Raw genomic sequence first — 18,165 nt, 5'->3', positions numbered from 1 at the left:
TTGCGATGACTAAATCTGAATTCATGGTTGATTAATGGAAGAAGTAGGTAATCACCTGAAGCTCAGACACAGCATGGCATCACAGCCTAACCCTTCACTTAGCGGGAGCCCGGGATCACGCGGCCACCAAGTAATCCATAAAAAAAACAAAGACTGACCATCTTTGACAACAGTAAAGAACATACTTTACCAGAAAACCAAGCAGCCTCACGCAACAACAAAATTCAACCTTCAAGCACATGGGCTGCACACAGAAATATTATAATATTCCTTTACTTCCCTTTAACTTTTGCGTTATGGGAGGAGGGGACTTTTATTAATACCACCAATATTATATTTTTGTCCATCCAACCATCTTCTAGCCACTACTCCTGGTCAGGGCTCTCATATCCCATCATGCTCTCCATGAGACACAGAGACACATATACAAGTAAGAGTCACAGTGCAGAGTCAGCCAGCATACAGCTCCCTTGGAGCAATAAGAGTCAGAAGCATCAGCCTTAACACCCCCCCCCATCCATCCATCCATCCCTTTAACCACTTAATCCCAACTACAGAACAAGGGGCACAGGCAGGAACCAACCCTGGGCAGTCGCCAACACACCGCAGGGCACACACACTCACAGGGCCAATTCAGACTCGCCAATCAACCTGCCCTGCATGCTTTTGGACCGTGGGAGGAAACCTGAGCCCCCAGGGGAAACCCACGCGAACAGGGGGAGAGCATGCAAACTCCACATAGAAAGGACCTGGGATACCACCTCCCTATATGCTGAAACTGAAAAACACTAAGAATACTGGTCAACAAATTTTGACCTTTTTTGCTACACAAATCAAGATGATGAACTGTTTTTTTTTTTTTATTGTTTGTGCTGAATTCAAACGTCTAATTTTAAATGACATGCAATGAAACCTTATGCTATATGTATATTTATTAGAGATGCACTGATTGTATCGGCCAACTATCGGTATCAGCTGATTGTTAAAAACAAAGCTGATATTTACCATTGATAAAATGGTGACCCATATTGCCCATATTGCTTTGTACACACGCCCACAAAACAGCTAGAAAAATGTCTGCTGTGTGGATTTTATTTTAATGATAGTGAAAATGACATTAGAAATGTATTTTGCAAACATAGGTCTGCTAAAATTTCACAAGCAAGATCTATTAATAAACTCTTCAACATCACAAACTTGACTGCTCGCCTTAAGGTGACAGTCAAGAGTATGAAAAGTTTCTGAAAAAGAAAACCGTTCCAGTAAAGAAAGCTGCAGTACTGCCCAATAACGCTAACGCAAGCGTTTGTTAGCAAAAGAAAATTCCAGTCAGACAGTGCAAAATCAAAAGATGTTACTCCTAAAATTATCACACTCGATGATCAGCCGTTCTCTGTTATAAATGTTAGAAATATATAAGATGCATACATGTTATAAAACATAGTGCTCTGGGACTGTAGCTCCATGCCAGAGTTGGTGTTTTCTTACCAAAAAATAAATACATTTTTTATTTACTTGGGTGGAGTGTCCCCTTAAACTCATTTAAGCAGAACCTCCCAAACAATCAATACTGGTATAAGTGTCAGTTTTCGAAATAATCGGGTATCGGAATCAGCCAGAATTTTCCTTACTGGTGTCTCGCTAATATTTGTAGTACATGTGCCTGGTGAAGGTTCCTCATCCTAAAGGCAGAAGTGTATGATTTCCCGCTGTACTTGGCCTCAGGAACGTTCCTCTCAAGGATCCAGCAGAAGTCGGCCGCCATACTGGGACGCCACTTGCCGTCCATATCAGAGAGAGAGCAGGACTCTGTCTCAACATGTACAAACACGTTACAGCCTGTAAACTCGAGCAAAACAGACTTACTGGGCTTCGCACCCTTCTGTAAAGTCCTAAAGATGTTCAGAAACAGAAATAAAATCATTTTACTCATTCCCATACATTCTTAATAAGGAATTATATAACTATAAAGCTTGAAAATGGCATCACTGAAAACTTTTGGGTGAGAGGAAAGTTCTGAGTGCATTTCTTACATCAGCCTTAAAAAGTACGACACCCTTAGCTGCTCCACGAAAAAAATCTTTGTTGACCAGTATCATGTGAAATTCCCATGCTGTAAACATTTTACAACAGTTATAACAAAATTGTTTCTCAAAAACCTTATGCGATGTGAAAATTTCAATATTATTTCTTTAATTTCAGCATCACAAAATGTATACGACGCAACTAAAAATTATAACGGAAATAAAAACCTTGTAAACCAGATATCGGTAACCTTTCTCCCTCTCCATCATGTCTGCACCATTTATCTTGGCTGTTTTATTTCATTCCAGTCTGATAGTACATTTTTGCCAAAATGAAGCTCTTTTCCCTTGCATCCCCCAGAAAACACCCCCAGGCCGCGATGCCCGTACTCGGCAGGGCCTTCCCAGGACCCAAAGCCTGCCGTGCCACCCAGTTTGCCTTCTCTTCGTGCCAGTACATAAATGGCACTTGTTGTCAATAATCCTCATCATTTTCTTAATCCAGTCCTCAATTACAGTCACCATCCCTTCCTCCAGTCAGCTGGGTCCGTTCCATCAGACTTTAAGATCCCTAATCACCCCTGAACAGCCTTCCTACTTGTCTCAACCAGTCAACACTCATGGACAAAAACACATTTTAAGCATGTTGACCGAAATTAAAGGATTTTGATGAGCTGTCAGGGAGAAGATTGTTGAAAAATGGCTGCCAAGTTCTGGAAATTACATTCCTGGCCGAGATCAAATATCTCGTTTCAGACACAGGGAGGAAACAAACATGTAACAATAATAATTTTCATTGTTGTTAAGAAAAACCCAAACACAGTTCAACCATTCACCCCCCCATTAATTCCATTTAAATTGGAATTGGGGCTGAAGTTTAAGCAAAAACAAAGAAGGTTCCAGGAATCCTGCCCCCAGAATCCAGCGGCTTGTTTACATGCCGAGCGCGATGAAAGCTGTAACATGGGCTTAGCTTGACCTTGCACCTTCGAAGCTCACCTGCTCTCGGAAAACAGTATCATGGCAGCAGGCTAATGCACCCCCCCCCCCCCCAAAACCTTTTCAGCCGAGACAGGCATTTTACAGCTTTAGTCACAAAGCTTTATCTGCCATTTGTACAAGTAGGAGAAGAGATGCCTCAGAAATGTGTTCCATTTTCACACATCCCCTCTTTCAGTCCTCACAGATACAGACGAGAGCGATGCCTGGGGTCAGAGCGCACAGCTCGGCCCCTTATTCGGTGCACCTGGGCATTTTCGAGGGGTTAAGGACCTTACTCACGGGCCCAATGGAAATGTTCCTACTTTGCTGAGAATGGGATTCAAACAGGTAACCTTCTGATCTCAGGCAGAGAGTCCTAATCCGCAGGAACACACCACTTCCTGCTTGCACAAACTTGGGAGCATGTCTTACTTTTGGGGGGGGGGGGCAAAGTAATAAGCAGTAGGACAATGTGTACAGAGTACTTACCCCCTGTAGGACATGGAAGGAGCACAGAGCGTGACGAGGGAGGCCGAGATCCTGGAAGCTGCTGTGTTCGCCCTCCTCCAGCAGAAACTGCCGCCCTCTGTAACCCTCCTCTGAGTAGCCCACCCACCTGTCAAAGGAACAGGGGTCAAAGGACTAACATGGCACCACACATAACCATGAAACAAGAAATGCAACCTCGCCGGGTTAAAGGTCACCAAAATATGTCAGCACTTCCAAACTGGTTAAGATTTGCAACTTTACCGGGGGGGGATATTCCATCACATGACCTGTGGGGGGGGGAGGGGGAGACATGCCCTTTTCCAAGGCATATTTGCAGAGGGAGGTAAATCTGTGTCTGAATGCCAAGTGGAACATTCCAGAGTGCTGAAGTGAGACGGCCGAGAGTGAGATTGTGAAACAGCACACTCACACCTGAGAACACGACCACACCTCCAGTGGCTGCGCGCCCAGGGGACTGCAAGGGCATCTACAGGGCGCTGCCACAGGCACCCCTCCCAGAAACAGGAAAGGGGGAGGAGGGGGTGGCAAAATACGGGCCATACCCACCCTCGCAACTACCCCCACTAATGGGCTCCACGCACACATTCTGTAGCCAATGGACTGAGGAGGAGAAAGGCCAGAAGCGGCAGCAGCTCACACTCCGCCGATGACTCGCAGCGACGCTGCCCCCTGTAGGCCTGGAAGACTCTCCAGACTCGGAACGCTGGTGTCCAGCTCCGCCCTTTGTCCTTGGAAGCAAGGCTCCTCGTACACAACCATCTAGGCCAGGGGGACAGGACAGGCTCATTAAACACCATTCTGGGGGCTGATGGAGTTTGTAATTCGCAGATGGTTTCACTCCTCCACCACTGGTCTGACCTTGGGATCCATGGGCTTCCGAACAGTCAAGCCTCCCTGTCAGCAGAAACGAACATGATTATTAGATCAGACCGTTCCGAGTTTTTGGACAGACTCCTGGAAACCTTCCACAGCCTACGTCTTTCAAAGAAATATGTAGCACGTTTGAATTCTTCCCCACATCCTTCTGATCTTTCCTAGCCGTCATCTATCCCATCACACAAGTCCTGGAGAGGCCAACTTCCTCCTCCCCCCGCTCCCCCCTACCATTTTCAGCGGACGCAGAGATCGGACGCAGTCGACCAGCCGTCCATGTGGACCTGGTGTCGGCGGCCTGCCCGCCTCCAGGACAGCGTAGCTTCCAGTGAAATCGACGCCGTCATACGCCAGCCAGCTGCGGGGACAGAAATCCGAGTCACGGCAGGCAGGCGGCCAGCCGGGGCCAATGACAGTTTAAACAGACGGACCTATTTTAGGTAACTGAGGCCGGAGAATCCTGAAATCAGCACCAGCACGTTGGATTGTCTTAAAAAGCTGGTGCACCAATGCCGTCTGCTTAGAGGCATCTTATTGCTTTAAAGCTGCAGTTTTTTATCTCTGGTTTTCCTCCCTGAAAAGAATTTCTGAACCATAGCTAGCCTATAATTTTCTACTACACAGGCGCTTTAAAAAATTAATAATTCATCCTACTACTCCTAGACTACTGTTTCTCAACCTGGTCCCTGGGAAACCTGTACTGTTTGGGGGTCGCCGAGGACCGGGTAGTCCTAGATGATGTTCAATAGCTTAAATTAATATTCATAAAGGGGGGTGCGGAGGACTGGAAAGTCCCAGACAAGCCCAGGGCAGGGTTTGATTATTTAGGGGGGCAGGGCTTGATTATCTAAGGGTTTAATGGCTTTTTGCTTTGAGTTCCTGTGAGTTGTGAGTCATCAGGAAACCGCTCCAGCACTCGGGTTTCCGCAGAGTGGGACGGATCCGTAAATCACACAGACCAACCCCTGACAGGACTGCCCACCCCGCATGAACGCTGGTTCAGTCTGGCACGGGAAGGGACCGCGGTGGACGGAAAGACCCTTCCCAGCAGGTGTGACTTTGCGCACCAGGAGGGAGAGCGGCTAGGGTGAATATCCGGTGGTGGCTTTTAGCAATGAGCGATGAAATGCAGCCCGGCGCAGACCTCATATCGGCACTGATCGACGGTAAACAACGTGCTGAGAAAGTTTGAGTCAAGGCCACCCATTGTCCCACCGTGATGTCACGCCCCGCGCTTCACTCGCTTCACAAAACTGCCATTGTTCCATTCCTCAAGTCCTCCGTTATCAAAGAAAAGCGAGGAGCCAGCAACCACCCTCCCCCCGGTAACCGGTCAGAGCCTGTACCAGCCGGACTGGACGGCGAGAGATGCCAGGTGGACCACATCCCTGTTTCCCCCCAGGTCACAGGACTCGGAGTGGAGACGCTGTAGGACTCTGCCCTCCTGCTGCACGCTGATTTCCGGGGCATTGTCGTCCTGTAGGGAGACGGCCATACGGCTCACTGCATCGGCCGGCTGACATGATGCAAACACCTTCAGTTCAGTGCAGCCATAACCAATCAGACGGTACAGGAAGTTGGGGCCCAGTGCTAACTAGCCGACCGCTAATGGTATGTAGCTTTGCATGCTGACAGAAGCCAACCCACAGTGTCAAAAGTTACTGATCCAGGTGAAGATCTGCATGTTCCCAGCCAGCTTGGAAGCATACCTTAACTGCTCTTCTGATGGATCCAATTGCAATGGCGGTGGGGCCATAGTCAGGGCTGCCGAGGCCTCCGGTGTGGGTCAGCACGGCCTCCCCCTCCTCCAGGGCGACACAGGATCCCCGGTACCCTGGTAAACGGTACAGCAGCCAGCTGCAACGTAAACACAGACACATGACCTGGTTTCATTACTGTCCCCGCTCTCAGCAACAATAATGTGCTCTAAAGGAAGCCCTCTAAAAACCGTTGAACAGGCCGCCCTCAGGTCCATAGAATGCCTGTCCACAGCTGCCACAGGAACTAGCAGGCAGAGAATCTACCAGGATCGGCACAACAGCCAGGCTAAAAGAAGCGGGAACCGATCTCCCTCGATCTCCGCTGGCCCGCAGAGCCACGTCTCTTAAAATGTTAAGCTGCTCACTCAAACCACTTAATGTGAGACGTACGGCACCACAGGAAGCCGAACGAAAGCTAAGGGAAGCTCTCCTTTGCCCACAGGGTCCAAAACGTGGGCGACGTGACACAACCCGTGGGTTTACAGTTTAAAATGAGCTTGCAGAGGGCAAATGTAATGTGGTGCCAAAAATACCGTAACATCCAAGGACCAAATGTCTGTCTGTACATCGTACTCTATTCAAGTTAATAATCGTCCCATTCCATAAATAATCTATCAAGACCTCTGGAAACTTCCTCTGAACCCATAGGAGATGGACTATTGATTGGAAAGACGGGCTTCAGTCTAAAAGGTCTAGATTTACTAATTTAGTCTCTGAGCCAATTTTGACAGGATCGATATTTTGTTGAAGCGCTGAAAGGCCAGTGCAGACAGATGCCCGTCGTTGGCATGGGCCAAAGGTGCATCAACAATGGTTTTGAAAAGCGATGGGGTGGTACCATGGAGACGCAGAGCTTAGATGTTTCCGGAAAACCGCTGCCCGGGAGGCTGAATCTCAGACTGGCGCCGGTTCTAAGCCCCCCGCTGGCCTGCAAGGCCCCCGGGTTTCGCTTTCTGGCTTTCGTGTAGGACATGAGGGGGGAAGCTCCCATCAATAATGTAGCCAAGGGTGGGCACTGGGGGCGAGGCCTTTGGGCACAAATGGACGTGGGCATCCATTATATATGAAGCATTACATAACCCCCCCATAAAGAAAAGAATGACTCCCATCTTGTGTGAGTCACTCCACAAAAAAAGCTGTGCATGGATCGTGTGTTTGACAGAACAAAAGGCACAGGCTACCTGCCACTTATATATAAACAGAACCCATAGTGCTCAGCGAAGAAGCCTGGGTCTGCATGTTCATACGACCGAAATCCTCGGCACTACCAAGTTCCATTCTGAAACACGAAACGCCAAGGGACATTCTCTGCGCAACAGCCCATCTTTTGTGCTTTTCAGGGGAGAACAAGCACCGCAAAAAGCCAGCGTCGGCTCCTTAAGACTGACCTCAAGGCAAAAACTACAGGGGCGGTTTTTATTAAACAATCAAGCATTTTAATAACCCACTACGACTGCCAATTACCGAAAACAAACATGGGTGCCCCCCCCCTGTCCCTCAAGCGCCCTGTAAAGATGCATTTCTTTTCCTACAAACGATAGCTCCCCCTACAGAAATCCCTTGTTTAATCTTCTGAGCAGGCAGTAAATCAGACGAAAGACAGACGCAGCTTTCCGAGGAGAAAGACTCCTTCATTACTGTAAAAGAGCTTCTCAGCATGGAGGAAGGCTGATTAAGCCACTCTGGACAAAAGCTGCAGTTTGTTTAAAACTGACCGAGGGTGACTGGTCATCTTTAAATCCCGCAGAGGCAAACAGAGGTTACTGACGCACACTCCCAAGGTCAAATTTCCAAAAAACAAGGACGCCCACTTTCACATCCCCACGGAGACGGAGGTCTCCCGGGCGACGGAGGCTCAGAAGCGCGGTGTTATTTTTAGCCTTAATCCCAGGTGATGTGTGCATCCGCGGAGTTGGGGCGCATTCGCTCAGCTCTCCCGTCGAGCAGCCCACAGTGAACCAGGTCGTGGTCAGACGCTTGCGGTGCAGATTGGGCTGAGCTTTAATGAGCGGGGACTAGAGGGACCTCAAAACCGTGTGGGCTGGTCACCGTCTCCCCCCAGAAACGGGAGGCACGAGGGGTCTTAACCAGACCTAGAATACATGCAACAGTGATCCGAATACCATAACAACACGTTTATTCACCATTGATATCAGTACATAGGAATGTTTTGGTTTTGCCCATCCAATATCCCTCTCCAGTGAATAAGACACATATACAAAGCTTAAAGTTAACCGCTTATCTGTAGACCCCGGAGTACTTGTTGGGGTCAAATGTGATATGATTACTTTGCCAACCATGGGATTCAAACCATCAAGCTTCTGGTCAGAGGCCCAAACTCCTAACCGACAGCCATACACGGCTCCCTAAAACCACACACTACCGCTACCACCACCCTCAAACAACTGCGCATCATGGACTTAATAGATTCATTTAAAAATCCAATTTAAAAAATAGTCACTGGGGGATTGGAGTCAATTTGGATTTCAGTTTGGATGATTTAATTGCTTAGCAGACATTCTACAATGTCCAAAAATGGATGTTTACTGAACCCTCCTTAGGTACCTCAAACAAAGGGAGAATTGCAGTTTGCCACAAGGCATTAAAGTTTATGAGCTTCACAAGTCCAGTCCCATAGCCCCCAAGTCAGAAAACGACCTACATCCAGAGGGTTCTCCTCCATTTGTAAAATGGGAAAACTCTATAAAACAATAATACAGGGGTAAGAGGTGATATGAATGGACACTTACCAACCCCTCGCAACGCGGACAGAAGCTCCGTGGAGGAACACCATCCCAGCCATGGACTCCATATCTGTGTGGAACACCCGGCCCTCCCCGCTGAAGGACACCTCACTGTAGATGTGAATCTTAAAGGGGGGAGAGAGATCAACATAAGATCAACCCCGACGTCACAGTCACTACATGTGAACGACAGACACACAACCCCTCCACCAAAGAAGAGCGAACATCAGCAAAAAAACAGGCGCCAACAATGGCAAAGTCCTTCTACTGCAGCTTCTAACTAAACTTAAAATATTCATCCGTGGATCATGGAAAAGCATGCAAACACTAACACGGAAACAGAAAGCGGGGGAGGACTGGCATGTGTGTGCGACTAGTTCATTTTGTGAGACGTTGGTGACCTGGCATAAAAGCCACATCATCCCGAGAGACGGGGTACAGCTTTAACCCCCCCACAAAACCAGAGCACCTCCATGCCATCATTACAAAGCACCCCCCCCACACACACACACACACCATGCCAAACTCCTGCCCCATCCTTTACAAAACAATATCCCGCATGACCGGTGGCACTACCTAGGCTAAAAAAAAAGCATAATGCTTCAGGATTTATTGTGACTGAAACATAAAAATCACACACATTCCGTCTCGGTAATGTCCTGCAGACTCACAGGAAAACCATGAAATCATGAGAAACTCCAGAAATCAGAGCTTTCTTTAGTGGCCAGCATGGTTTGTTTGAACACGTGAGGCCTTTTGTCCCCCTTCATATTGTAAGCAAAGACTGGATAATGTACGCAGAACACAATAAGTTGTTTGTTCTGAGCTGTGTTTCCACTTTCCATCTCGCCTCAGCGGGGAAAGTATGTCTGAGACCAAAATGCTACAGTATTAGCACCCTGGCCCCACGAAAGTGAAAAGTCACGGAAGTACATACATGTGCAGTGATCCAGTGTAGGAAGCTACAAACAGTGTTGGGCATTTCAGATCCAGTAGCCACAATTCCAGACCAGGATTTTGTTTTTACCAATCAAGCTGAGCATAAAGAGTCAGTCACAGGGTACTCAGCTGGTTGGTAGACACAAAATCATGGTCTAGATTTGTAGCTTCTGGACCTGAAATGCCCACCACTGGCTACGAAGGACCTAGGTTGGAATCACAAAAAGGTATTTGGCACTTTCACGGACCTTGAACTGCCAGGAAGAGAGCTGTCCTACTTTCTATAACTTTCTATAACATTTTTATAAAACAAAGGGATATTGTCTAGCCAGCCTTGAGACTCTCCTCTGTTCAATTTAGTCTGAAGAATTTATGAGATCCGCATTCTTCAAATCAAACTAGGAAACACAGTTATATGGAATACCAGACAATATGGAATTCATAACATAATTCTTACCTGCATGGGTCTTGGGATGGCTTTCTGGGATTCCTCATTAATGACATTCTATAAAAAATGACAACCAGTCACAACCACAGCATCAAATTTAAGGAGATATAAGTGCATTCAGCTGAACTTGACTTACTTTCCTAGCAGAGAATGAGGAAGCTCCGTTGTCATGGCACAGAAAGGCACGAGGTTCACGGTCCTCAGCTTTACGTTGCGGTGCAGTAGACCTGGCACACCGTATGTAATTATAGAATGGAGTGCTAGAAATGTCCTTAAACTGAGCCGTTTCTATTCCTTCCTGTGGTGGAGAAGCTTGTTTTGTTTGCGTTGTACCCGCAAAAGGTTCCGTCGGGCTGAGAGATCCAGGTTGTTCATTTTCGAGATGCCGGTCCTGCAATTCCTCCCCCGAGCCACAAGGCAGCGGCATTGAGAAGCCAGGGGCCTCACCCTCTGGCTGTGCATCCTCCTCATCACCATAGCAGTCCCAGGAAGGGTGGCGCGGCAGGGTGTAGGGAGTCTCAAAGTTCTCCTGGTCGCAGAAGGCACTCGACTGTAGACGCTCACTGACAGACTGCAGCAAGGACAGAATGGATGAGGTTTTCTGCTCCATGCTGCGTTGCTCCTCCTCCTCGATCACGGAAGGCTCCCGAAGATCGTCCACACACACCTCCTCCCGGATGCTCTCCTCCTCATAGATGGGGGACAGGGAGAAGGGGTATACCTTGCCTCGGCGTGACGTTGGGCTGAGGGTCACCCCGGTGTCATTCACGAACACCGCATCCATCTCCTCTTCCTCATTTATGATTGGGAACCCGCTCTCACCCTCAGAGAAGTCCATCTCATGCAACCTGTAGAGTGGGCGCCCAGAAATCTCACTTCTGCTGCCCCCGTGTATTAAATCTGGTGGCACTTTCTTGCTCAGCACATTAAACCCAGGTGTCCTGCTGCTAACATTGTTATAGAAACTTACTCCGGCACCTTGTCCCAGTATCTCTGAGTCCTGCTGGTGCTCCACCGGGAGACCACAGTTATAGGCTTTTACTGCACTCCATTGCCGCCCGCCCTCATTACTTGGGCTGGATGCCAACTGTAATGCATGACTCTCCTGTTCCGGAAGTTTCTCTCGTTCTTCAATAGCATTCTCTTCCCCCAGCTCTGTCACTTGGCAGACCTTTTCTTCACTCCTGGAGACAGCCTCTTCCTTGTTGACAGCTGCCAATTGACCCTCAGGTTGAATGAGGCCTTCATCTACCCTGCTCTGTGGGTCACGCTGTTCTTGCTGACCCTTCAAACCTCTAGCAGCAGTGAGGCAATCTTGCATGAACCTTGGACTGTGAAAGACATCCATACTGGAGCCTAAGGAATCTCTACTCTTTTCTACATTCAACAGTCCTCTTCTGTCAAATTGCTCCTCTGATCTCTGCAAGGACTCCGATTTGGTTGACATAATGGCTATTTCAGTAGCCACTTCCATTATTGGTTTGAAAGCTCTGTGCAACTGAAGGTCATCTATCCTTTCCCGTCCCCTATCAAACACTTTGGTTTCCATTTTGTTTTCTAGTCCTTCAAAGATGTAGTCTTTCTCTACTACGGTCATTGACGTACCACTCTTAATTTTGAAATTTACAGAACCCAGTGGAGCAGATAATCTGCATGTATTATGGAATTGTCTATTGCTCTCGGTAGATTCTTTGGACACCTGCAGTTCTTCATTGATTAGTACTTCTCCAGATACTGTGGATAGCACTTTGTTAAAATCATTGTCCCCTGAAGCTCTGTCTACCTGTACATTGTCTTTGTCAATTATTCCTGAGAAATTCTCTGGTTGCTCAGACACATTATTAACTTGGAGCACTATATCACCATTATCACTGTCTAGACGTTGATTTTCAAGGAAGGCTTTGCTAACAGCGACCGATCTACTGTTCTGATTAAGCATATCACTGCTATTTTCATCATTGTCCGGGTCTTCTTCCATCAGAACGGTGGGCCTGACCTTAATGCTTGACAGTGTAGCAATTTCCCCTTTATTGCATCCACTCTTGCTAGCTGAAGAGTCTCGGATCTCCAAAGGAAGCATGAGGATTTGGTTCTCCACAGGAAACTGCTCCTGCTGCCTCGAATCCAGAGAACTCACTGAGGAGCAGGACTCACAGAGTATACCAGAACTGATTCTGATGTCAGTGTCAGAACCAACAATGGACTGGTAGCCTGAGGACTGAGTGGACCTGCTCCCATCCATCAGGGATCTGCTCGAAGTTATTGGCTCCACAGGAACACGAAATAGGCTGTGGACGCCTTGTCCTACACAACTCCCTCCATGCAGACATGTTGGCTGAAAACACCCATCCATACCTTCTTCCATTTCAGCAGTAAAAACAGGGCTAAGTGCTGTACTTGCCATCAGCAGCTCTTGGTTTTCATGCTCCGAGGTCTCGATTTTCTCCAGAGCGGTGAGAGCGTTCTTCAAAACACAGGCGACCAACAGCTTGGACTCGGAATGAAAGGCCTCTGCTTGACCAATGTCTTCCAGGCATGCAAAGCTGCCTGCTATCGACTCGCCGTCACTTTCTCCTGAATCATTCTGAGTTGAAGCCAGCACAGATTGCTGCACATCACTGGCCCCTTCTGTTGGCACGGGACCCTCCTGACCTTCAGGCTCACCTGGGCTTGACAGTGAAATACAACACTGGGAAAGCTGGCTATCCTGGAGTGGAGAAGCAACAACCGTACTCTGGGTGCCCAGCTTGAGAGCATCTACATGTACCCATGCACTTCCAGACTCAAAAAGCATGGAGTCATCTCCTGTTGAAGGTGCCCCCAGTAAGCAGGCAGTGGGTGAAGATTCTGCCTGTCTAACTCCTGATTCTATATCCTTGTTAATAACCACGGGTGCTGCCCAAGCCTTCCCTTCAACGAGTTCTGTGGGACTCTTTTGCATTTTTTCAGTGGAATCCTGCGAGGACAATAGCTGATCCATGTGACCTTTCCCCGTTCCAGCAAGAGGTTCCGTAGCCTGGTCTCCAGCAGCAGCCAGGCTGAGCTCTGGCCCACAGGATAAGGCACTTTGGCTTGAGCTATCCTTCAGCAAAGCCAATACCGGAATGCTCAGAATGGTGGGGAAAACTCCAACAGAGCTCACATCCCCCTCTGATGCCTGGCTGGCTGGTCTTTGGCACAAGCTCACAGAACCAGCCGGTGTAGAAAACTTGTCCGTCTCCTCCCTCGGCGGCGAGGGGTGCGCCGATTCAGCGTCACATTTCTGCTCTTCCTCAGCAGCCCATGTCTGATGACTTCTCCTCATCTTCTCAAGCGCCCTCAGGCCACGGTACGTCCCGTACGTGACGACGGGAGGGCAGGACAGTGCTAGGCGCCGATGCTCATCCACGGCTCCCCCTGGAGGCCGGTCAGTTGTCACGCTGTGCTCGGGCGTTATGTGGTCATCCTCCCCAGCCACTGCGTTTGGAGGCCTGTGAAAACACAGAGGCGCAAGGACAGGCAAGCTGAGCGTTCACAATCACCCATTCCGGCCATCATTTCTCTGAGAGAGATTGCATGCAGTCAGGAAATAAGCTAAAAAAAAAAAAAAAATTATATATATATATATTATATATATATATATATGTATTTTGGGGGGAATGACTCGCCTGAAATCAATTGCTAAGAAGATAATGTCGGCTCTTCTTTAAGCAGGAGAGATATATTGAGAGGAGTGATCAGAGTATTGGGGGTTTACACTTTGGTCAGAGATCAGTATGACACGCCTACACATTTGTATCCCAAGGGCACCAAAGAAATCCCCGTTCCTTCCCTCGATCTTTTAACGTCCATGTCTTATGACTAAACAATCCACCAATTGTGCTCCAAGTGCTGCTCTCGCGTCTTCTAAAACTAGCTGAAACTCAAAATAGTAAATAATAAATTGGCTGCATTTATATGGCGCTTTTCTGCTCCTCAAAGCGCTTTACATTTTATGCCTCACATTCACACACTCATTCACACACCCATGGCGGAGGCTGCTATGCCAGGCACCAACCTGCTCACCAGGAGCAATTTGGGGTTCAGTGTTTTGCTCAAGGACACTTTGATGGGGTCAGGAGGAACCAGGGCTCGAACCTGCAACCCTCCAGTTGCCGAACGATAGCACTACCTCCTGCGCCACCATCTCTTCACTTTCTCTTCACTCTCGCTAAGCTATCAGAATCTAATATTGCAATGTGCACATGCATGTTGAAACCATGGGTTGTTTTAGAAAACCCCATCTGTGGATGGGTTGTTTCACTTTCCACAGCATGAGGTTATCGCACGAAAACCTTGACAAGTGCACCCCCGACATGGACCCCCACCTGGGGCTTCAGACTCTGGGAAGATCTTTACTGTCCCCTCCTGCTGCAGCCTTGCTTTGCTATCAGTCTCAGATAGGGATAAGAAAAGAGAGTATGTAATCCAAAACCAGGGGGAGGGGGGATTCTATAACAAAGGAGCGCTGAGGTATTCCAACTGATTGGTAATATACACTGGGGGAGGGGGACGGACGCGGGACAGGCTGTTGTGAACGGAAACATCAGCAGGCACCGAAAACACTGAACGCTGAATCAGAGCTTTCATTTTGCAAAGGGCCTGAAAACGTTCAAGCTCGATTCCCTTTACATCACCACTAGAATCAAAGAAAAATGAGCGTTTTTCAAAGATGAAAAAATAGACCACGAAGAATGTGGGATGTTCATCCTGATTGTGTGGGATGTAACAAGCAGATGTGACTTTGGTTAGTCAGCCTCCAAGGTCCCCGGCGGCCATCTTGCCTCACAACGGTTCCACCTTGGAATCCTACAATTCCGCAGCGTACGACAGCAGTCGTACAGCAGTGCTCCGTGCCGTACTGCGATTGCCTTTAGGTGGCGGTATGGAGTTGACAGTATTGGGTGGATGAGGGTGGAGCTGGAGATGAATGTGGAGTCATAGCTACAAGGAGCAAGCTGAGCTGTGACATGCGAGTGGCAGACCCAGGACAGAACAGCATCATGCTGCATGTGCACGAGAACGTCCGCAAATCCCAGCAAGCACTAAACAACCCTCCACTAGAGCTGCTCGGAAATACCAGAGCTCCTTCTGGTAAGTGAACCATCGACCCCCTGCTTCCCCCCTCGCTGCTGAAACCGTTCTGTGTGAGAGATGCCCTCCATGACCCGCTTCTTCCTCCTCAAATTCAGCGGGTAGGGCCTTAACCCCCCCAACCCCCCCTTCCTGAGTGAGTAATGGCTTCCCTGGGCGGACACTGGCCGCGACAGCCCTCAGCTTCCACGCCCTTTGTCTTGCCACACCCCCTGCTCACTGCACAGGACCCTCCTCGCAGTGGGCCGGTCCTCATGCAGCCTCTGTAATCACCCTTCGTCACACGATGCCCGAGTACTTAGTCATAGGCTCCGCTGCTGAAATTGTTAGAGCCATGCACAAGCCACCATACACCCATCCTGGCTCTCCTCTCAGGCCGTACGAAATGCTCCCTCGTTTAAGGACCAGTTAACAAAAACACAAGTCTGTTCACACTGCATCCTGCAGGATTCTTCCAAGTACTTCGAATTTACTGGCCAAAAACACAAGGTTGGGGGCACCGGATTCTCTCAGTCGTAGTTTGTGTGTGAGCGTCCGAACTCTGCGAAGGCTCTCAGCACCCCTTGCAGGATGCACCCTTGCCCTGTACCCTGTGCTTCCTGGGACACAACCCAAGCAGTTATGGACAGAAACATGATGTGAATCATATTTGATGAACTCCAGGAAAAATCTGCAAAGATCACCCAATACGAAGACATGTAAAGTCAAATGAACTTATAAAATCTGATGCTCACAGACCTGTCAACAGGATCTGGTCGCAAAACAGAATGACAGGCAGCTATAAATAGACAAATTGTTCCCCATTAATCACTTTGCTGTATAAATGCCAAGCTGGATCCTGGACCAGAAAACCAGACGGCCCTTAGATCCCGACCACCAATGAAGCATCAGGAAGACCACCAGGAGACATATGGCCTTACAAGGCAATACCACCCTGATGGCGGCAGGCAGCATCTGCCAGCCCCTGGCCTCCTCTATGTCCTTGTTTAGCTTGTGATGACTCCGCCCCCCCCAACCCCACCTAATCAGTACATCTCTCTCCTTTGCTCTGTTGCCGGCTTCCATGCTCGTTTTTCCAGACGCGAGACTGTCAGTCACACGTAGGGTCCCATCTGCTCTCCAGTTATCATTTTGATGTCGTAATTAAATTTAACCGCCGCTCCCCCCCCAGGCACTTTCCTTGGCCCCCTGCTGCTCTATCCCTCCCGCATATAAACAGCATCACACCAATTCATTCGATGTCCCGGCCCTGTCCCTATTCTTCAATCTCGGAGTGGCTATTCCACTCTCCGGTACGTAATTGTGCCGCTATGAATAGAGCGCTTGTTTGGCCTACTTCTTGCCGCGTGAAAAGCAGTTTCACCTTCACTAACAATATCGGCTTTTCTCCTCCATCTGAATCCTGCACTTTCTTCCTGGAGGCTGATATTGAATCCCGGCTCCCGCTGGTCGGAGGTCGCGCACTCCCCCCCCCGTCAGAACGCTCGCCTCACCTTGCGGGTTCAAGCGGCATAAACCGAGAGGCATTATTCCCCATCACTGCTTTCAGATATCGCTATTTAATCAGCGTCACTGACTTTGTGATGGATGCACTCGGAGCTGCGGACCTATTCATGGCACTAGATGATGCCAGTGAAGGCTCCTCACAAGCATTCACTTCTCAAGACCACGGCCCGCGTGTCACTCCTGCAGAAGCTGACGCTCGCCATCCACCTCAATGCAGAAAAATTCGGAGTGACAAAGACACTCATCCTTCACCATGGTGGAGAACGACAAGCTCACCTTCTAATCCCTGCTGGGTCTCTAGCCAAACATTTTTCTTTTCCTTTCTGCAGCTAGATCTAAATCTTTTCTAGGGCCTCCAAAAAAAATGAGTCAAATGGGTAGGAACTAGTTTCCCTCTTTCGCTTCACACCTCTTCCAGCAATAATTCCTATTTTTCCACTGCCTTCTCATTTCGTGCCCTTTATCGATTCACTCACATACATTTCAAATTGCTTTTTTATAGCTAATGCATGTTACAGCACCCACAAACACTATTCTTACTATAATTATACATACATTTGTTCCTACATGCTGCAAAGCCTTGTGATTTATGAATGTCCTCTGAGCCCATAACTAGAGAGGAAATAAAACAAGGAAACAAAAAGCTACCATGGGAGTCAAGTAAGAAAATGTGTGTCGTCACCGTGCCCAAGAGACCGAGGAGGGGGAGGCATGGAGAATGGCCCCCCCACCCATCTGCACTACTGGCAGACATATTGGTGAGCTTGACAGCTTCACACTGAACCAGACGGATACAAAAAGACAACCAAGATCTTGGTGGGGCACAGAAAGTTAACTGGCACTGGGGGGTCCTGGTCCACAGTGGGATAACAGCAACTATTCCTGGCGTCAAATTAATGCTGTGCCCTTACAATCTAACCCAGCAATCCCAGTAACAGGACCGGGACACACATCTGTGGCACACTGCTCCAGGATTTGGGAGCAATCGAGGGGTGGGGGGTAACACTGACAAGCTCATGGTGAATGATCACCACGGTGCCGCCCTTTAGGACCTCCCCAAGGAGGGGGGGGGGCAGGGCGGTGGGACAGCGGCAATGTGTGCTTTATCTTTTCAGGTCTGGAGCCATCCGGCGTAACACACAAACCCCAGACTCAGCAAACGGTGCATTCCTGCAGCTGCGACGACAAAAATAGGGTCCGCGGAGTGCAGGGTCCCACAGCCGCCCTCAAGAGAAGCCCCTCTGTGGGCCGAGTCCAGCTGACGCATT

General features: G+C 48.7%; 1 protein-coding gene across 1 annotated transcript in view; it reads right to left on the bottom strand.

The window, feature by feature from the left end:
• The window catches only part of LOC125744416 (uncharacterized), a 35,817-nt gene that overhangs the window by 9,665 nt on the left and 7,987 nt on the right, over positions 1–18,165 (bottom strand). The window contains exons 4-12 of the mRNA XM_049016187.1: positions 10,416–13,749; positions 10,289–10,336; positions 8,899–9,017; positions 6,098–6,245; positions 5,735–5,865; positions 4,620–4,746; positions 4,374–4,409; positions 4,153–4,274; positions 3,495–3,621 (exon numbers count right to left, since the gene is read on the bottom strand). Of these exons, the coding sequence (XP_048872144.1) occupies positions 3,495–3,621; positions 4,153–4,274; positions 4,374–4,409; positions 4,620–4,746; positions 5,735–5,865; positions 6,098–6,245; positions 8,899–9,017; positions 10,289–10,336; positions 10,416–13,749 (4,192 nt within the window). The remainder of the gene's footprint in view (positions 1–3,494; positions 3,622–4,152; positions 4,275–4,373; positions 4,410–4,619; positions 4,747–5,734; positions 5,866–6,097; positions 6,246–8,898; positions 9,018–10,288; positions 10,337–10,415; positions 13,750–18,165) is intronic.

Source organism: Brienomyrus brachyistius, chromosome 6 (assembly GCF_023856365.1).
Source record: "Brienomyrus brachyistius isolate T26 chromosome 6, BBRACH_0.4, whole genome shotgun sequence".
NCBI classification, from domain to species: domain Eukaryota; kingdom Metazoa; phylum Chordata; class Actinopteri; order Osteoglossiformes; family Mormyridae; genus Brienomyrus; species Brienomyrus brachyistius.
The sequence above is the reverse complement of the archived record's forward strand: the minus strand, read 5'-3'. Positions and strand labels throughout refer to the sequence as shown.